At 47.0% G+C, this 21712-nt stretch overlaps 2 protein-coding genes across 6 annotated transcripts in view; one reads left to right on the forward strand and one right to left on the reverse strand.

Moving 5' to 3' along the window:
• The first annotated feature begins 358 nt into the window (after positions 1-358).
• The window catches only part of LOC1281162 (cardioacceleratory peptide receptor), a 51379-nt gene continuing 30025 nt past the window's right edge, over positions 359-21712 (forward strand). The window contains exons 1-2 of one of the 3 annotated variants that reach the window (XM_061644025.1): positions 359-527; positions 3014-3525. The gene's annotated coding sequence lies outside the window, so the exon portion shown is untranslated. Of the gene's footprint in view, positions 596-3013; positions 3526-21712 lie in introns of all 3 variants that reach the window. The other 2 variants (XM_061644022.1, XM_061644026.1) reach the window with 2 other exon arrangements.
• On the reverse strand, positions 5208-12385 carry LOC1281163 (procathepsin L). Of its 3 annotated transcripts, XR_009764769.1 has the most exons (6): positions 10647-12385; positions 10392-10544; positions 8745-9035; positions 7936-8583; positions 7696-7841; positions 5210-7581 (listed from the first exon to the last, which is right to left on the reverse strand). XR_009764769.1 is itself a non-coding variant. In XM_321102.6 (4 exons), exons 1-4 carry the CDS (start codon positions 10983-10985, stop codon positions 8407-8409), a joined length of 960 nt encoding a protein of 319 aa, XP_321102.5. In that variant the 5' UTR covers positions 10986-12385; the 3' UTR covers positions 5208-8406. The 3 variants fall into 3 exon arrangements, 1 of the variants encoding a protein (XP_321102.5); XR_009764768.1 differs by having other exon boundaries at positions 5210-7841; XM_321102.6 differs by having other exon boundaries at positions 5208-8583.

The following is a 21712-nucleotide window of genomic DNA, read 5'->3' on the forward strand; positions in this document are numbered from 1 at the left end:
TACATTCACCAACACCGGGGAGCGCTCTGTATAATCGCTAGAAAACAATCCCCTCAAAACAGAAGTAATGGGCTTCTAATGCTTAACCAACCAACCAACCGACAAAATGCTCCCATCTTTCTGCCGCAAGCAAGCGAGCGGCTTTTGTTTTCAAACAACCACAGGCAGCAGCAGCAGCAGCAGCTCCGTCCTTTCGAGCCGGATCGAGTGATCAATCGGAGAGAGAGTGATTGAGAGAGCACTAAGAAACCTACCGACGCCCGCACGACCCGAAAACGCCAGAGAAAGCATCCGCACCGAAAGAGCATCCATCCGGCAAGGGCAGCGCGCGCGCCACGAGCTCCGAGCTTCTTGCTTTTGCCGGTGGCCTCCCCCAAAACCGGGCGCACCGTGGGGTTGTGCGGACCCGCTTATTCGCTCGCCAGTACCAGCCAGTCAGTCCGAATCCGTTGGTCGTACCGGTCGGTTCGGTTGTTCGGTTGTGCGTTCGGGTTAGAGTTAGGTGTCGCTGGAGATAACGCCTTTCGGTAACGCTTCACCATTCGCGGTTTCGACGTAAATTGTGGCACACGCTAAAAAACACTCCGCTAAGCCGGTAAGGAAGCGAACGACTCACCAACGTGTGTGTGTGTGTGTGTGTGTGTGTGTGTTTGGGGTTTATTGTTGCTAGTGATGTTAAACGGCATGTTTTTCGTTCTTCTCTGAGTGTGGGCTGAGTTTTGGTTTCCGCTAGGGAACGTATCCGTTTTATTATCCTGTAATGTCGCGTGCGATGGTTGCTATGGGGCAGCTCCGTTCGGTTTGGGGCGGTGGCAAATGGGAACCCCCCAGATCACTCATATCCGGGCGCACAGTAGTACCCACTCGACGTACGGGCGAACCCGAAAAGCGATGTAATTTAATAATCTCGGTGCCAAATCGGTGCGCCCAGTGTGGCAAGCAAACATCGGGGGTTGACGAAGTAAAAACATAATGACATGCCGAAAAAAGGGGGTAGGGGTGTTAGGCCGGCCTCCGGCTGTGCCACGACACGGGTAGCAACGGCTGGTGGGTAATTTATGAGCTTAAAGGTGACATTTGTTACATCCTAGTAGACGCTGCCGGGTTTTCGTTTTCCTTCACTGCGACCACACCACACCGTAGTTGGTCATGTTTGCACATTGGTGTCAAATTTTTGAAGTTCCTCTCTGTTTCGGTACTGCGTGTGTGTGTGTGTTTGAGGGGGGGGGGGGGGCGGGAGGGTTAAAGTGAGTGTAGAAAATTAGAATATAAAGTGTTCAACATTTCTTCGCCGAACACGTAAGGGAAGGGCGAGCAGGAAAATAAGAACCAACCATAAAGCATGAACCGGCGCTTCTTGACCTAGCGCAAGTGCACGAAGTTCCAGTTGGTGGTTGACTTGGGTATCGCCCCCTCCGGCTGAAATAAACGATGCTTTCGGGGCAATGTTTTTTTTTGTTTTTTGTTGCTGTTTTTGTGGAAAAATAAATTTCCTGATTCTTTCATCGGATTAGATTTCGAAGTGTGCGCGAACAATGTAGCGAAAGAGAGAGAGAGAGAGAGAGAGGGCGTGGAGTGAATCGTGCTTAGCATGCCCGCCCGGCAGCTACTACTCTACTACTGCAGCAGCAGCAGCAGCTCTCCATCGACGAGCAAACCCCGCAGCCAGTTGAAACAATAACGAGCAAAAGCCACTCTTCATGGTCCGGTTTTGGCGGGCGGTGAAAGATGAAAGCGAAAGTGTAGTGTGTGAGCTGGTGAACTTTTATTGCACGACGGGATACTCTCTGCGTGGGGGTCTGTGTGTGTGTGTGTGTGTGCGTGTGTTTAAAGCGATGCGATTTTCTGCGATGCCAGCAGAGCGCTCGGTGATGATGTGGAATGAATTTAGCGGCTTGGCTACGTGTACTTTGTTTTTTTTTTGGTTGTTGTGTTTTTGCCAGCGGGAAAATGTTTCTATTGCTGCTGCTTCGCAGATCATATCCTCCGCGGCGATTCTTGGAATCCGTGTCCATGGTAACGCGCTGCGTTGGATGGAATGAATTGGTACTTCTTTTAAAAATGGATCCATGACGAAGGGTTCTTTATTGAGCGATTTCTTGCCCCCCAAGGGGTGGTGTTGAAGCAGATCAGATGCGCTGCGACACAGTAGTGTGCTTTATTTATATTCTATACTGCCTGGAGTGAGGGTCGCAAAAAAGTGCCGAAAATTGTCACACTGTTTTTTTGGCGGAAGGTGTCGATGGCCGCGCAGAAATTTATGTACCCAGGCCGTAGAACTGACACACTGACGAGCTGATTAAATAAACACACTGCCCATATAGAAGCAACACTTTGGAAGGGGGGCTGTAAAATGTGACAGCGGTAAACATTAGACCCGCGCTTGTGGCAGGGAAATTAAATGAAGCAAAATGTCGGCAACGCGCCCGCTTAATGGAGGCGCCCGGTAAGATGTGACGACTTCAATCATTTTCTTCTTCCTTTGTCACTTTTCTTTTGTTTCCTCTTACATCCTTTTATACGGACATATGCACTTTTTGGATTTGTCGCGGATGTGTCGGTGTGTGTGTGTGTGTGCGTCGAGTTTTACAATTTATGGTTATTTATAACCACGGTGCAATGGCGGGGTCCGCGATGGTTGGTTTAAATTTACAACCCTTATAAAACACCTCGATCGAATTTAAAAACGCATTCTTAATTATATCAACATTTTTCGTTGTTGCTGTTGTTTCTGCTTTGGGGGAAACAGGGAACCACAGGGGGAAACCCGCAGGGAAGGGCAAGGGGAATCACATTCTTCTCTCCTCGCGGGCGACATACTTGACGTGCGCGCTATTTATAATGTGTTCCATATTTTATTTTTGTCTTTGTTTGTGTGTACATTTTGATTGTTTTTTTGTTGTTGCTGTTGTTGCACTCTCTTCTGCAGCAAGATTGTTTTTGATGCACTTTTTGCCCGATTGATTTCTTTACATATTTGCTCCTTCAATGCGTCCTCTTTCTCCCTTATCAGTGCTATCATCTCTGTAAAGGTACAAAACAAAAGAAAAACGACAAAAAACGCACCTTGCAACAAGGTGACAACAAAAGAAAACCGTGCGTGTGTTTGTGCGGGTGCGTGTGTGTGCGCCATGTGCAGTAAAAATGATATTTATATTCCGGCAACTGCTTGATGCACAGTCGGCAGTAACGTGCTGTGAGGTGCGCTGGTGTAACGCAGTGCAGTAGTGCACAGTTCTCCCCACCCGAAAACGGGCACGGGTGGGTTTGCGAAGAGCGGACGGGCGCGCCATTCCGTTCGGCGGGCGTTGATGTGCTTTCCCTGTTAGCATTATTTATAAACAAGTGTGTGCCGTAGTGGTGGGGTGTGGTGTTACATGCCAGTGGCTCCGGGACAAAGCGTCACACTTTTATGATCGTACCACGCCTCGTCCCAACCCCAACGTCCCAAGCGTAAACAGCGTATGCTGCATATGGATGCTGCCTTTCGGCGACGAGCTGTTTTGCTGTGAGTTTGTCAGGAAGGTAAGTGTTAGTGTCAATTAGTGAGGCAGCTGATTCAGGCGAGGGTTTGTTGGTACACGCGATTAGCGATCGCTTTTAGTGCATAACTTAGAATTTTTGTAAAAATGTCTTTACACATTGAATTTGACTATTTGACAGGGTAGAACATACAGGGTTCCCCACGATTTATTGGTTGGTTCCCATCAATTTTTCGTTTCCCAGAAATGTTTGGTCCAATTGTATTGATATCCAATCGGAAAATACCAATAAATTATGGGAACGAACCAAAAATCTGTGGGATACGATCAAAAGATCGTGGGAACGCACCAAAAAATCATGGGAACTGACCAATGAATCGTGGGAAACCCTGCAGGAAAAACATGTACAAAATCGTAGAGACAAGATTTTTTTGTATTATATTTCTCATGAGTTTTCGATTTCATCAAAACTCGTCACAAAAAAAAACGGTATGAACACGAAAAAAAACCTCCATATTTAATGGCTATTGCCCGCATAGTTTGCCTGAGATAAAATTTTTCCCTGAAAACATAGCTTGCATTCGCAACATTTCAAATGTATGACAGGATTTTCTGCGAATAATTTGCCACTAACAATCCGGGATAATACAGGGATGTGTCGCATTCCGTGTAAATGTGTTCTAATTAGCAGCCATCAGCTGGTTCTATTCAAATGAACTAATTTAATGATTGGCAATCAGCATGAAATGGTCAAGCGAAAATGCGTCAGACACAAACGACTTACAATCTGAAGTTCTCATCTCCTCGCAAACCCAAACCTGTAAACAGCGATTGCTGGAAGCGATAATAACGACGCCGCTTCGCTTGCACGTGATACACATCGGGACGTCTTTAAAAGTACTATCAGAACCGCTTTTTTCCACCCATTCCGACTTGTTTTCGTCGAGTCTTGATACAATAACCAGCAGTACAACGGGAAAAAAGCAACGACAGAAGCACACAATATGTTGTTTTCCGAACCATCCATTCTGGTATTGTAAACTTCCTCCTTGCTTTCCCTGCTATGTTCCTGCTATGTGCCGCACCGGTTCCGGGCGTAACGAAGCATTATAGCACTTAGAGCAGTAGATTCACTTTAATGTGAATACGCGCACACACACAAACACTCTCTTTGCTCCGTGAGCATCAATACCGAACCGTTCAGATTGACCTTGGCTTCCCTTGGCCACAGGGAGGGGACCGGACGAGGGGACGAGGTGGAGTCATGCTCAAACAGTGCAACGTCGTCACATCGCACTTGCCTCGCACTTCTGCAGAAACTTTCCGTTAGGTGCAGTTTTACCCCGGCGTGCAGTTGCACGCAAGGCAAGCGCATGCTGTTTTCCAGGAAATTTGAGCAATCCGATCCTACGCTGGATCCTTTAAACGGGGCAGTGGCGCACGTAAGAAGCCCGCGGTACAGCCCGCTGTACCGGTGCTTTTGCAGCGTTTTTCCGCCAGAGACACGTGCCCTGCAGCATGCTCGCTGGTGGGGATGCCATTTCCTTGCCATTTTTTTCGTTGCTGTTGCTTTCAACAAAGTTTGCTTTCCCACTTCCTTGCCGTTTGCTCTTGGTATCCGCTCTTTTTGCATTTTTCTTTTTGCTGTCGTGCCCGTATCATTTATATTAATGAAAGTTTCTACGAGTCGTGAACGTCGGTTATAAAGGAAACGCCTTCCCAACGCTGCGCAGACTTGAAAGGTTTGGTGACCCGTTTGGGCTTCAAAGGCATCATCACCGTGCGTTGACAATTGATTTCTTGCAAAACTTGCGCCGCACAGTTAAGCTTAAGAGGTGAAGCTTTTACGCCTTTGCTTTGGATGGTTCGAGTCGGGCGCGGGAAAGGTCGCTGCTGCCTTTGATCGTGGGGGTGGAAATCAACGTGCAATGGCACGTGCGTTTGGCACAGGCAGAAAAAGCCAATCAATAGTTGCTCCTGGGCATACACAAAAAAAACTGATCCGAGCGAAAGTTGGCCAGACCCGGTCTAGACAGGCTGAAACGACACGAGCACACCGAAAATGGATAAGTGATCAGTGGGAAATGGTTGCAAATTGTGGTGGTTCTATCTTTAAATTGCAATACCACACATCCCTTTACCGCAACCACAGCCAGAAAGGCGGCCATCCTTCCAGGAACTTCAACGCATTGCGGTCAAGCAAGGGCACGCAAATCCATCATCTTCCAGCTCATTAGGAAACGGCTCTTAAATTACGTTACATTTTAACCGGGGGCGTGCTCATGCACGTGCCACTGTGGGGAATCGTTTGATCGTTTGATTACGGTGCCACCAAAGGGACGGCAACGGAACGGGGATAGGGGGATGGTTGTGCTAAAATATGTCTCATTGCGCACCATTTTTCCCCCTTTTTTTCATACAAATCTCGGCCTTCATATCTACCCCGGCTTGTTCTGCGTGTGGGTCTGCTTCCTGCTGATCGTGCACTTAGCAGCAGAGTGTACCAGCACCAGAGCGGCTAAGTAAGGATGACATTTTTTTGTTGTGAGCCCACCCGTCCTGATCAAACAAAAGGAAGCTTTTATTTTTCTGCCAACTCTCTCGCTACTGCTCGTGATATGCCTATGATAAGCTTCACAGTACAATTTCATGCTTTCATCGCTATATTTTTGGGATCACACAGGGTGCTTTAGATTTTTTTGTTATTTTTTGGGGCAGAGTTTCATGGCGTTCCATTTCGTAGAATATGTTGCCGGGCCGGAGGGTGCATTTTTATCTGCCTAGTCCTTCCGGCCGCAAAATGGAAGGCCGCGGGACAGCGCCCAAGCGCCCAAGCGCTGGGAATCGGAGCATTTGTTTATCAGCGCAGATCTCTTTATTCGCCATCAAGCATGAAGCTGACGATTTCATACTCTATTTATTTTCATACTCTTGTGGCTGGCTCTCTCCTCGGGCTGTCTGTGTCGATGCTGTTTGGCGCGGGAATTATGAGGGTCGCTTGTTGCTGTAGGCGTTTTTACGATGCGTTTTTGCAGGTCGAGTGATGCTCATTGCTTGCGGGTTCCACCGTAAGACGATTTTCTATGGTCGAAAGTGAATTGTGTGTGTGTGTGATCATTAGACGCGCGAGTAAACAGAAAGTAATCCATTGCGATTTATTCTTTTTTAGATGATATTACAAGGCAATTATGTTGTAGACGAGCATATGTCCCCATTCAGTATTGAGAAAGTTCGCTAAAGCTTTTGTTTTACCAAACATTCGTTTTATGACTCCTATCCTACTACTACTCCTATTGGGTAGATCGAATCGAACATTTTCAATCTGTAATCTAATAAGAAAGGAGCAAGATAACACCTTTTTTCCAAAAACATCTCACAAAGAACGTTTAAATGGATTTGTTTCACTGGAACCTACATCAGCGAGGATTATGGCAAAGCTGCTTATACCCACATTGCAAGCTCATTAAAATGCATACATCCTTGGATTCTTCCCTTTTTTGTTATTTCACCTCAAACATAATGCTCTAATGAAGTCCGACAAACGGCCCACAGCAACACATGGCTTAATGGGCATGTCTTTCACCAGCAACGGGAACACCAGCCTGCCGCCGCCCACTGATAAGCGGGGGAACTGTTTATTGAGGTTTAATTGGAATGCCAAACCATCTTCCCCCGGGGGCCTTCTGGAATTGATTTCCCTTCTCCTCACGTGGGTGGGTGGGGGGGGGGGGGGGGTGGGCAGCTTTGATGGCGTGACACTGATTGTTATCAGTCATCCCGGTGACGGTGCTCGGTTGTGTTGCTGTTCCGAGACGCCCGTCAACTTATTTATAGATCCCGCCACGACCGATTGGTAGACCGATAGGTAGGTAGGCGTAAACTGCAACAATGCACTCAGCGTCAGCGTGTTGTCTGGCTGGGGCTTTGTGTTTTCGATGCAGCTGCAGGTGCATTAAATTATGTACGTCAGGCAAGCAGGTTGGCGGGCGTCGCTGTCGGTAGAGTAACGGGTCGTAACGGTCGTACACGTTCAGCTCGGGCGATTGCAGCAAGGCACCGGCACCATATTGTTGCATTTCCGCCGCATTTGCTGGTAGCGCTTAAAGCAAGCAAGGCGTCCGAAATGGAAGTAAAAGCGAAAAACAGACAAAAGTAAAATGGGCCAATAAATTCATCCAAAACGGGCAGGAAGCTGCATAAGCGTTGCAATCACCTCGAGAAGCATCCCCGTCCCCGTTTTTGTCTCCCGTTTGGTGTGTTTGTCGTTCGTTGATGCCGTTCGGGATGGCAATGATGAGAACTTCGGGTTCATAATTTACCCCGTTGCTACGCCACAACTCTCTGTCTCTCTCTCTCACCCTGCAAAGTGTTTAAGATATATTTATAAGTGTGCGTGTGTGTGTGTGTGTGGGTTATTGTCTCGCGCAAGATCATGTCGAAGGAAAGTACTTACGAATATCATCAATTACGATAAGCGACACAATGATGCAATTCGGTGGAATCGGTACGGCCATAACTCTTTGTCTCTTTCCGTTGTTTCCGTCGCAGCCCTCGGTTTGCTTTGCTGCTTTTGTCCCGCTGCAGTCGTTCATCTTAAAGTGCAGCTTCACGTCCTCCACCACCCATCACTACCGAGCCCATCCTCAGCGGTGGATGGTGTGGTCAGTACAGTCAAGTGGGCAATTAGCACTCGACAAAAAATGCAGTAAATAAATGATGCGCTCATTTGTTGTTTGCCCCTTTGCATCGGGCGCCACCACTTGCGTGAAGTGCATTCAGGTAGGTTGCTGTCCAACCGCGACATAGGCAAATTAGCTGAAAAGTGTTACTTTTGCCCCCCCCAGGGTGTGTGTTGTGTTGACGAGGAACCTCTTCTTCAGCACAGCACAACAACACACCAAAACTGAGCAAATGTTTTCTGATTTCAAATACAATGATGACCCCGTTTTGATATACCACCTTTACCCCGGCCTCTGCTTACGGCCTCTGTGGGGTAAACAACACTTACCGAAGACGTGTACGGATAGTCCACCTCGCGCATCACCCCGCCCGCCTGCTCCAGATACTTTAGCGTGTTTCGCAGCGAACCACCACCGCAGCCCTGCGCAAGGAAATCAAAGGTTCAAGCAAAGCTTCAGGTGCAGCAAACGAAACACGGGCTTCTGGGAAGGCCCATGGGTAAAGCAACACCTTTGGCTACCAAGCAAAAGCTTTGTCTTGGAGGTCTTGTCTACTCCTACGCACACACACCCACACGCTTACCAAGTTGCCGTTCGCGGTGGAACAGTCCACCATCTGCTGCTCGCTCACCAGCTCCACCCGGCCGATGTGTTTCATTAGCTGGGCCGATATGGCGTACGCCACGCTGAAGGCGTAACAGGAGCCGCAGGTCTTTTGATTGGCCGGTGCCGTTTTGAAGCCCTTCTCGCGCCAGTCGAGCTCCGCCGGCAGCTCGTTGCTGCTGCTGACGATCTCGTCCGCGACCGCCGGCTCCACCTTCCGGTGCGGGTCCGTCTTCAGCCGTACCAGGCGCTTGCGGTACTCGCTGTTGTGCTGTGGCGAAGAAGCGTTGAAAACTGGATTAGGAGTTTGAAGAAGCGCAGGAGAACGTTATTTACGGTTTGACAGGACGCGTGTGTTTGATGATACGTCCGATACATTCGATTAGCCGTTTGGTGCTTTTCCGTCTCATTTGCGGCACGGCATGACGGCAGGACACGGGTGTCGGGTGTAATAATCGGTTCTCTGACGGACCGCAAACCACGCAACATTTGTAATCAAACCTCGCTTTCTCACATGCTTTGGGATAGTAAATACCGTACCGAGGAAACATTAGATCGCCGCCCTGTGGCGGTGCGCTCATCTCGTAATGGTTCATTTGTGCAGGGAACTGACTGACCAACGTTCGGAACGTGTGAATTTCTCCTCCCATCGGTGATGCTCCATCCCGAGCATGGAGCATCGATAGAATGTTGCGGTAAGCGAAGCGCAAGTTGTGCAACAGTTGCTGGGGTTTAATTTACGCGCAAGCAGTTACGGAATATGACCACAAGGACTTCCCTTCGGGTTACGTTTCGTGGCGATGGTGAATCCTAGCAACTACTAGTGATAGATGTAGCTTGTAGATAGAGTGTCTATCATGCTGAGTGAGGAATATAACAATTCGCATGAACATTTTGATCGAGAAGTTCATTAGAGAGCTGCCGATGGTGGGCGGATTGAGGAACTTTCACCTTATATTGCCCTTTTTCAATGTCGGTGTGAATTGCAAATAAGGAATGATCTGTACTATGATTGTCATGCTTGAACAGTTAAACAGATTATAAATAAAAAAATACGATATTTGCTATAATTTAGTTCGTCAGCACAATACATTTCCAAAACATCGTACTACAAAACACACGCACCTTAAAGCGCCTAAATGTATGCACCCGTAACGACATTACGGTGTTATTAGCATTACTGCCGACGGCGAGCAAGGTCTGGCTGGCTGGATTAGAAAATATAGAACACCATCAAACGTGCAAGGTCGGTATCCATTGTCATAACAACCCACCGACACAACGTCGCAAACACACCCACGCCTCTTATCTCGCGGCCTGTCTGGTAATGTAATGCTAATCAGTTTCCCGTACCTGCCCCAAAATATGGTAAACCATCCGTTAATTCGGCGTGCACACCCACACGCGGACGGCGGCTTCCTACGGAAGGTTTTAAATTTTCCGCCCCCTGGTTAGGGTTGCCATTTGCTGTGCACACACACACACACACATTTCCACTAGCATTCGCTGGTATTATTTGCTGTTAACCCGTCGTCCTCGTCACTCGCAGTTCTGACTTTTATGATTCGTTCGCTGGATTCGGTGAGCCGAGCATAATTGATTGCCAGCGGAGTAGTAGTATGCTTACCATGTCGGCGAACGCGTTCGGTGCCATGCGGAATCGATTGCTGCCGGCCTCGTACGCTTTGTTGTGCTCCTGGATCTCCTGCATGTTTTCCATCAGCGCGGACCGTCTCCGGTCGGCCCGATACTTGGCGTAGTACTTCTTGCGGTGCGTTTGCTGAGGATGTAAAGGACGTGGTGTACACGGATGGGGATGGTTAGGTAATGGATAATGCTACTCGTGTGGGCGATTGGAGTGCGCCTCATCCTCCCGCCTTACCATGTACGACCGAAACAAATCACTTTCCGTTGTGGTCGTGATGACAGGTGCTGCTGCTGCTGCGGTGGCATTCCCGGGCGTTGCAACCGCCGCTGGCGATGCTTTCTTGCTGGAGACGGTCGTCGCTTCTGCGGCAGCCACCATCTCCAGCTCCTCGGACAGCGAAACCAACGCGTCTCGGTTACCGTGCGATCGCTTACCGACCGATTGCAGGATCGCGGTTTGCGATTGCTTCCGAGCGCGTTTCGGGCTGTGCCGCTGGGGTGGAAAATCCGCGGCAACCACAAACCCACCAACAACGGTAAGGTACAGGATTAAATGACTGTGGCGAATGTGCATGATGCGAACTGTCGGCCCGATGCCCGGCTTCACTGGTCTGGGCGGGCGCGCGACGTTTAACGAGCTATTAAGCCGGCGAGCAACTGGCAAATTAATAAACCCAACTGTGGTCACCGCAGTACTGACCGCCCGCTGCCAAGGGAAGCATTGGGTGCGAGTGTTTGCTTTTGTCAGCGAAATTAGTCGTCTGAATGTAAGTTGCTTTTGTTTTGCACTTTATTACCGGTCGCCCCTATTTTGCGTTCTCATTTTCGTTCCGTTCGATTGGCTACGTAGCGCCAGTCTTTGCAATATAATATGTTGTTGTTTTTCCCCACTCACGTACACCTTTTGGTGGGGGTTTGTCTCGTCGTGCTTGTTTGTAATCGTCGTCAGCGGAAGGATTGTTTTGTTTGTTTTTTTGTCGTCTCGTCTCCGTCGGGCAAGGCCGAGGGTTAGTTTAGTGGGTTTTACTTCTTTACAAACTCATAACCGGAACAATAACGCCAATTGGTATTTGTGACCGTTTTTTCTCGTGTGTTTCATTACGCATTGACTTTGTTCGTTTTATCGCGTAGCCTAGTTTTTACGACACAATTCTAGATTTTTTTGTAGAAAAAGTAGCTCAGGACGGAAGTATGTTAATTGTCAATTAGTCAGAAATGTTTTTGGACGATATTGAAAACAATTTCAAAATCTCATCACTCTAGCTAGTGAAAGATGACTAATGAACGGTTTCACCTCTCCAATATGTTGCTATTCTGTCATCTGAACTGACAGAATAAGAATAGTTTTTTTCACAAAAAAGAAGAGTAACAGTATAGAAATTGGAAAGGTTTATTGTTTTTTAGGAATTTTATAAACCCCAAGCAAAAAGCAGTATCACTAAGCAGTGATAAAAGTTTCCTGGTACAGGCAACAGTTAGTGGGAATTTCGTAAGCATTTGTTTGTTAGTCCTGTTTTTAGTTTAATTACACTATATGTAATGTTTCCAATTTTCATTTCCATTCTCAAGGGTAGCTTTCATAACAATTCATTTGAATTTTTCGCTTGCCCAACTGGGTGAGTTGTTGTCCCCAATTCCACGGCCACACCAACACAACGCTAGCATCGGTTTCATCTGAAGATGTAATTTATTACAACAAGAATGTTTCAACCATAATTAGCCGGCAGTGCGTAGGTGGTCAGAGCGACCCGCTACTCACACCCTCGCACACTTTTATTTTAATTATGTTTCTGGCTTGCCTACTAACTACGAGTTCCGTAACGAGTTCCGTAGCACGATTGCATCGACGTCCTCCGTGCTCTTCGGGGCCAGTGTTTTCGCTCCTGTCACCCACATCAGCCATCCAACCAGCGAGGGGCCTCTCTGTGCCAAAAATAAACTCATCGAACGGCTTACAGTCACTACTAACACTTCGGCTCATAATGCATGGAGGGAAAATATTAAAAACAAAAAACAAACCGCATCCCTGTTTCACATCCAGCTCGCCGGCTTATTCTCGCAGCATAATTAGAGGCACGTGCCCGTCATTCAGCAAACAATGAGTGCCGCCGGCTTTCCGCCCGGAGCGCATTTTCCTGTGGCACATTTCCCAATACCAGTCATACAGGTTTTGACAGGTCGTTTAGGTTGGGTGTGTGTGTGTGTGTGTTGCTTTCCTCCCCCCCCCCCATTTGGCTTTCATCCATCTTGCATCCTTCTCGCGTGGCGCAGAATGGGTTGATGCTACACGAATTGCGAAAAGTGTATGTTGATGGATAGGTGGATTTTAGGTAAGGGTAGTAGGGGGGAGGGGGGGTGGGGCAGATGGTTGAACACAACAAAAAAAAAACAGTATGCGACGAAACGGAAACCATTCAACGGTGTGAACAAACGTGTCCACCGCTTCGATTCCATCGGAACAATGGCGCGAGCGCGCGCCCGCGTGAATGCTTAGCGAAACCTCTTGTAGAGGGCGGGAAAGCACGCACAATTGGGGGTTGCATTTCCCGGAAAGGAACGCGCTGGTTTCGACAACTCGAAACGTCGTCCTTTTCAAGCTGAAAGCTGATGTGCGGCCAGTGTGACATACCGGCGAGGAAAACGTACACGCGGGCCCCATTGTTTACTGGCTGGCTGGAGGAAGCCGTCACGTGGAGAAGCTGCAACCAGCTGGCAGTTGGCAGTTGGAGGAAAGGAAAGGAGGGGGCAGTGGGGGGGGGGAGGTGTAGCTTTATGGAACGGTTGGCTGGATGTTTCAACAATGTAATAAAGGGTTTATTGCAGTTTGACGAACTTCTATTATGAGCTAACTAGCCGTTGCAAGGTGAAAAGATGAAAATTAATTAAAAAATACACCCAAAGGTGCCTGCTTTGTGGAGGGTTTTTATTGAAACTGCTTGAAAAATAGGTTCTGTTAACGTTTTCTATGAAGTTCCTGCAGCGTTTTCAAATAAGCTGCATACATGCCAGTCTATTTTGTCTCCCGAAAGCAGCCTGCGTAATTGATGGCGCTTGAGCAATAATCATTGGCGTACGGGCTGTTCTATTTAACACTGAATGCCACAGAATGTGTGCAGTTTAGCAGTTTGCGGTAGGCACGTTATTAAAAGAAGATTTATGAAGCGCCATTTGCACACTGTGGAGTAAATTGAGTAGCTGCGTTAGGGAATGTTCTACTCGTGGCTGAAATGAACCGTTTACTGGCACTCACCACACTGAACGGCGGCTCCATCGATGGAACCGTTTGTGAGGAGTGCATGACAAGTAAATAGATACATTAAATAACACAGCATTAAAATAAATAGTTCATGCAGTAAAAACAAGCACAGTAGAATAGTCCCTTGCAATTGATGTGTTTAAAAAAATGAAATAAAACACTTCGAAATCGTGCAAAAAGCGCGCAAAAAAAGTCCCACACTGGCGCTGCTGTCCCATGCCTAGAGCGGGCGTGGGGGTGGGCCGGCGATGGGTGTGAAAATAAATAATACAATATTTATTTGCCGTCCGCAATCGTTTGCATGCGCAACGCGGTTATATAGGGCCGGGTGGGCCCATTTTTTCCCCGCCCCCTCTGCGCAATCCAGTGGCAGGGCGGGGGGATAATAAATTCGCTTAATGATCAATCGATCAACCGCATCAAGTACACATTTGGTGTTTGGATGTTTGGAAATTTGTTGGAGTGCTTCTTGTTTTTTTCTTCTCCGTTTCCATTTTTCGCTCTTCTCCTTTTGCCCGCGTGTTTATTTTATCTTGCTTTAATCGAACCACAGCACTGCGTGTTGTTGCGGGGGAGGGGAGGTGATAAATGGAACACACAAATGAAGCCGAAGCACAAACACAAACATACACAGACTGTGTGGCTTTTTGGTTGTTTTTTTGCTGCCTCTGGCTGGTGTTAAAAAATCAATCGTGGTAATTGAAATCAACCAAATGCAATTTATTAAGCGCCGCTTGCTGAATACGAAATTAAACGCATGTTTCCGCGACGGAGGGATGGCGCCAAGCGCGGTATGGACGATGACACGATTTTGGAGCTATTGCTGGTTTTTTTTTGTCTCTCTCGAACGGGAACCAAACCCAGCCATCACGTTGCTTTGGTGACAAATAAAATAAAAAGAGCAACAATAAACACACTCAACGGAGTCGATGCACGTTTTCGTCGGTGTGCTGCTAATTGGGAGTAATTTATGAACTTCTTCGCATTCGGTAGCACTTGCACGCACCTTCTCCCGGATGCCCAATAGAGGTGGATCTCTGTTTGGTGGGAGGGACAGTCTTTTTTAAAGTTATTCGTAATTTGAAGAATAATGGTGAGCACGATGACTTGTTCTTCGGCTCGGTTCATTATTGTGTATTTTTGATGAGATGATTTAAAACGCATTTTTTACATTTACTTCAACAATCAAGCCTATCCAACTAAGGCACTTGGGGAGACTGGGAACTCATGACCAGTGCTGTAAAATATCATGAGTATCACGAGATTTTCACCAACGAAAACAATAAACATATCCGTGATAGCTTGATGCTCATTGCTGATAGTCAATAAAAGTGCGCCATGACATGCTGAACACGACATGTGAATTCTTGAGTCCAACGCGATACTCTGACTGACAAGCTTAGCTTAATGCCGGCGCAAGCATAATCATGATTTTTTTCTGGCTGTGAACAGTCCTGCCCAATGCCACTGTTTCAGTCGCCAACACTCATGACTGAAACGAAGCTCAAATCAGCTCACGTACACAACTGAGATGATCAGTGACTATACTCAAACAGTTAGAGGATCAATCACATGCTTGGTGACATTTTGATTAGCACCCAACTCATGGTCACTCACTTGGACACGACATTTTTGTCGGCGATAATCACGACATTCTTGGAATATGCTTAGCATGAGGGCTCAAGCAACAAAATGAGCATGCTTTCTCCTTTCTGTCTGTTTTGATTCTCTGTCAGGTCAAACAGAACAAGCAAACATGCTCATTATGTTTCTTGGAGCCACTCGCAAGCACCGTATATCTCCCAGATCAAAAGTTTGTTGCACACAATGTCACCAAGCATGTGATGGTCGCACCAACCTCTGATCATCACAGTAGAGCTCGTGACGCTCAAATGATTTTGTTTCAGCCGGAATTTGTCATGACTATGTTAGTGACATTGTGCCAAACTGATCACAGCAAAAAAAAAGTCGTGACATAGTGACTGCCCAAGCAATGGTTGCAAAGATGTCATGAGCATGTATTAGTCACACCAACCGTTCTGAGTATCACCTCTGATTATCATAATTGAGAACGTGACGTTGATATGGATTTTGTTTCAATCAAATTTTTTATGACATTTGTAGGGGATTTGGGGTTAGATGTGATATGCACTTTGAATTGTCCGAACACTGTATATGTTTGCAAGATGTTAATTCACAAGTTTATTTCACTTTATAACTGATTGGTCAGAACGCAACTTTTTGGGTCTGAGGTCAAAACGCGACTTGTTGGTACGGGGATCAGAACGCTACTGTTTGGTATGGGGATCAGAACGCTACTGATCGGGTCAGAGTTCAGAACGCGACTGATTAAGCTGATAAGAATTCTCTCGGTCAGCGCGTAGCGCTCTCTCGTCGAGCAGCGCACGGCAACAACGATTAAGTTCCCTCTCTCTCTCCTTCTCTCTCTCTCGCGCGCACGTATGCTAAACGGAATACGATTTCCTCAACAACATTGACATTTTGCAGCACTGCTCATGACCGCTCAACAGCCTTTTCCTGAATCAAACTATTTCAATTAATGATCCAAAGTACTCTTCAAGATTGCTTTAGTTTAATAGCATTTACTTTTAACACACTCTCTGATAGTCTGGCATCAAGCATTAACCAGATCCGATTACGGATGCAGGAAAGAGAAGCAATTCTGTACATACTTCACCCCGGGACGGGACCGAGATTGTTCCTCCCCGCCCGTAGAGCGAAGGATTATGTCACTTCTGTTTGTTTGCGTTGCTGCCACTTCAAAAGGAGCCAGTGCGGGGCTTCCGGATAAATAATGTGAAATGAAGTTTTCCGTCTCCGCCGCCACCGTCATGCGGACACGGGTTTGCTTTGCACCGGAACCGGATCGAGCCGGTCTAATGGTAAGGTAAATAAACGTGAAAATTATTCAACACAATTTGTACAATGTGAGTGTGCCCACGATCTCCAACCGACGGATGAAAGTGGATCGTGGGGGAGGACAAACTTCCGGGCCGGGATCGGTTGGCAATAGCGCGGCAATTTAACGTGCTGGCTGTCTTGCTGGCTTCGATCTTGCAGCACACTTTGCCCAAACAGTGGTTTAAAGATTCTTGAGTGAAAGGAAAACTCTTTCTGCGCGTGAAGTTTTCTCGTTGCAATTGCTACATCAATAGTACCCCTATTCCAAATACTAATTGAGCTGAAACGGAAATCCGTACCTGCTTTAATGCACGGCATGAGAAAGACAAAATTACACCGTAAATATATCTCTTCTGTTTCCAAAACAAAAACGGCTCATAAGTAAATGCATTTTTGTTTCACACGCTATGCATACCCGATCGCCCGATGCAACCATGCTTTCCAAATGCCGCCAACACACACGCCAGTGTGGTCGTAGCGCCTGCAAACATACATCATGCACCGCTGGTTGACATTTGAATAGCTGTTAAAAGGTACATATTTTCAACCTCCCAGGCCAGCGCAGCGAACACGCAAGGGAAGAGCTCGGGGCCGGGAAATAAATCACTGTCTCACGTCGCACGAAAACGTCTCGGGGCCGGAGCAGATTTCGTGTCGCGCTTGCCGTACCATCTTTGGTTGCCGGGAGGCTGAGCAGAATTTATTCTTGTCGTTTCTGTGTGTGTGTTTTTATATTCGTTTTGCCTTTTAAGTATGGAATTGTTCCGGTTTTTTCGGGGGAACAATAGCGCTCGGACCCGGTTGCGGTTGGATGGAGAGTGCATTGCCTGCGATCATCGCTACTTAACATGCTCGAACCGTACCGGGCTTAATGAAGACGTGCAGTTCCTCCCCAAAAAAGAGGCACATTTCGCCGTAAAAGAAGGTATGGATATCTGTTTTTTGTTTGTTGGTTGGGTCGGACTGCACTTCTATAAATCATATCAGCTTGACCCTGCTGCACCTTCTGAAGAGGCGTTGACGTTGCACACGCATTGCGCCGTGTTTTGGTGCGCTCCAGCAATATCACTCTGTGATGCTGTCGTCTCCCGCCAAGAGAGTCACCGTGTCATTTCCGCTGGCGTCCCATTTATCTTGGCGTGCGTCCACACCGTATTTCAAACTTCATCACTTTTGCTGTTGCTGCCGTTGGCTTTGCTGCGTCGGAAGGGAAATCGCTTCGGTCACGATAATATTGTAGTGGGAGGGACGACGCCGCGGGGACATAATTTCTCCCACGAATCGACAAAAGTTGATTGAAACATTCATTTAAATTGTTCGGTAGGTTTGCTACCGGTAATAGGCAGGACTGGGGCTGCATCTTCGAGATGCAGCTCTGAGATTGGTAGCGTTGCACTGGAGCGAATAATTTGGAGCGGTAGTAGTGCAGCGGCGACGGCGCAGTGCAAGATGGGGGAGGAATAATTGAAGCTGTTCGGTTCGGTGCGTTGGCGGATAGTGATCGAAAGATGGTTCGTTAGGGTTGGGATATTTTTAGCAGTAATGCTGTAGGCCCTGGGTAGGCCAGTCGAAAGACTGGGGGAATGATGAGTAGTGCTGATTTATTGTAGTGGAAATGGAAACGAATATGCTCGTGCAGCTGGAATTCTCACGATATTGGATATCGGCCTGGGTACCAGGCTGGGAAGAGTGGATATAAACGGAATCAAACGGTTGGGCTGTTGGGAATTTGTGCAATCATGAAGAATAGTATTTTTTCGCTTGATCAGTATCAAGTTCCGATGATATTTGTTTTCCTGTTCGTTTTCAATGGCTTTGATTTGTCTAGAAAAGAACTGTGTTGAGTTTTTTTGCAAAAAAAAAAACTCATTTGTTAGGGTTTTGTAAGCACTATTTCATATCTAACAAGCGTGACAACTGTGTAAATAATTAGTAAAAAAATACAACACAACATAAATCACTTCCCAGCAGGAGCTGAGGAATAGTTTTGCTTACAACAAACTGCCCCCTCCCCCCTAAAACAACGAAACATATGTTCAAGAGCAGGCCAACACATCAACGCCTACGTCATGAAATACCACTGTGACAGGGCCGGTGGGGTGACTTGCTTTCCGGGGCGACCAATGGCCATCGATCGACAGCAAAAAAATCGGCCCCACGGTACTAGAAAAAGGGTCAGCTTGTTGTTTTTGCCCGTCTGCCCGTTTGACAGCGACCATTTTCTTCTAAGAATGCGGAGGAAATATCATTTTGGGTGTACATTTCTTGCTCACAGTTTGCCTCGCTTCCAACGACATCACATCAACACCGCAACACAAAACAACACACCACGGCTAAAACCGATCTCAAGATGTCATGCCGTTGGCTACGCTTTACCGGGGTTTTTCATTTTCATAGAAACGACGGAGTTTTTCCCCCGCTAATCGTCTTAACAATCTCGCTAGATCACGTACACACATCGTGTGATCGAGGGCGGAAAATGAGGAAAAATTGTTTAGTCGAAAAAAAAAACACGCACACACACACTCAAACAGCACTGAATGCTGACGGGCAAAACCCCCGATGCCGAGCTACAGCTTACAGCAGATTGGCATTCGTTTCTATGCTGTGCCTTTCTGTCGTCTTGGAATGAAGGAGTTTCTAAGAAATAATAAAACAACTACCGTGCGGCAAAAAACAACATTCTGCCCTAATTCACGGCTACATGAGAACAAAATCAGGAAGCAGTAAGGAGGGGAGGGGGAGGGGGGGAAATAACTCCCAAAAGCGGTCACGTTGTGATGAGTATAGTGCGAAAGCGCGGTGCCACGTTCAACTATGATTAATGGGCGGGAAATGTTGTAAGCACAGCCCCTGGCAGCCCTTTTTACGCTAGAAACAGCCAGTAAGATTGGTGACGGTGGAGGTGGAAGAAGAAGCAGCAGCGGTAAAGCCCATTTCGGGTGGTTCCGAGCGACCAAATGCGCGACCCTGCGACACACGAAACAATCATTCCAATTGACTGAACTGGTGGTGGTTACATTGTGGTCGTGCGAGCGACTTCACTAGCGAGAGTTTGCGTCCCCGCGAGCATTTCCCCCGTGGCGGTCTGTACCTGCCGCCAGCACGAGCATCACGCCGGAAGCAGCAGGGAATTACCTTAATAGGAAAATTGATTATAAGTATCAATCAATCCCGGCGTGCACCGTACTGACAGTTGCAAGTCGAAGACGTCACGCTCGGCTTAACCGGTGTGTCGTTCGGCGAACGGCGAAGTTTGGGCCAGGCGTACGGCTGCTCGCAGCTGTAGCTGCCATGCATTTCCCATGCAGCCACGGATCATGTGCTGGCGATGTCTTCGAGTCGCAGTGGTAGAATCTCCCGGTACCCGATACCTTGCCCGCCCCAACGCAATCCCCAGCCGCATGACATATTGCCGTATGAATTATTCAATCTTGAAAGCAAATCCGTCACGCCGGTTTCGGGCTCGCCTAATCTATGCATGCTGATCAGCTTTTTGGGGGTGTTGAGGTTACAAACTGTGACCATAAAAAAAGTGCTGAGTTGGGTTACATGTGCTTTCCTATGTTGTCCGGCGATGAAGCGATGAAGCACAATGACACTTTGCATGACAGCTGGAACAACTGCATTAGCATTCACGGGTCGTGCATCCGTGCTGGATGTTGTAGTATGATTGGTTATGCGGCGGAGGGTACTGGGCTATGGGGGGCTGCAATAAATGCTTGTTTTTGTCCCCGCAAGCACCTTATGTTGCCAGAAAATGAAATCATGCTGCATGTATTACACCTTCTTTTTTTGCATTTTGCACACCCTAAGCGACGAGCCCTTTGCCTTTTTCGGACGAAGCTATTCCGAAGAGCTGTGGTTTGGTGCATGGCACTAAAGAAACTGGGCTTGTGTGTGTGTGAAAAGAAAAGAAGGTATGAAGGGCTACGCATTCCAATTTTTTCCCACCATATTTCTCAATCGGTCCACAATCGATGCCCATAGTAACTGCGGTCCCAGAAGACGCCGGACCCACACAAAAAGGGCTGAAGTGTTGGTTTCTTTGTGGTAAACGGATGATGAAGGCTATCCACGATTCATTTATCATTGGCAGGAAAACGGAAAAAAGCCCACTTCAATGTTGGGCTGAGAAAGCTCAGGACAGGTTGAGCTGGATTATGAACCATAACTCCGTTTAATCACATTTGGCGCTTTTTGCCCTCCTACGCTCATGATTTGGTCGTGTGGCTCAGTAAATGGTATTAATCAATAACAACAAAAAATTAGTTCACAAGTGGAGTCTTGCAAATGACAGTTTTCTAGGGCAGAGAATGAGAGAGAGAGAGATAGAGAGAGAGATGAATGTTTGTTTTAGCCGCCAATTTTGCCTGGATTGTGGTGACGACGTGGTTTGATAATTAATCACGTTAAATCGGCTTACAAACGTCCCGCGTTGCCTAGTTAAATCTGTATCAGTTAGCGAAGAAGGACTGCACGTGGGAGAAGAGATTGAGATGAGTTAGGTTCTATATGGATTTTTACCTTATTTTTTTTGGTTTCATGCATTACTTCCGGTTAAAATGGGACAATCTAGTTCTAGAAGAAGCAAATAAACGATTTGACTCTGTGTCTGCGTAAATCCTCGCGCGTATTAACTCGCACATCCTAAGTGACATTTGCTCGAAATTGTTTTTCCATATCTGCTCGATCAGTACTCGATACACCTGAAATTATTGATTTGTGTGTGATCAAGTGTGTTCAAAGCGCCAAGATTTGGTGTGTTCGTAAATTAAACTTTCTTCTATCGATGAACGATGCCGTCGAGCTCATTTTTCATTCATAGCTATGGTTTTTGATGAAAACAAAAGCTCATTTTGTGTGACGTCATTCTATAAAAAATTGGTATTATTTAAGTATAAATGGGTATACGACCAACTATAACGATAGGAAACATCATTTCCGAGCGAATCTAGAAGAAAGCAACGATTAAGCCGTATCACTGATGATTTTAAAGGACTTTTTCTAAATTCTCTGAAACTGGTGCAGTTTAAGGGAAATTTAAGGCTCCAGTTTAAGGGAATTTGCTCGAATTCCCGATTATTCGTGCTCGAAAATGTCAATTAGGAAGTTTACCAAAT

This window comes from Anopheles gambiae, chromosome 2 (genome assembly GCF_943734735.2).
Source record: "Anopheles gambiae chromosome 2, idAnoGambNW_F1_1, whole genome shotgun sequence".
Classification (NCBI taxonomy): domain Eukaryota; kingdom Metazoa; phylum Arthropoda; class Insecta; order Diptera; family Culicidae; genus Anopheles; species Anopheles gambiae.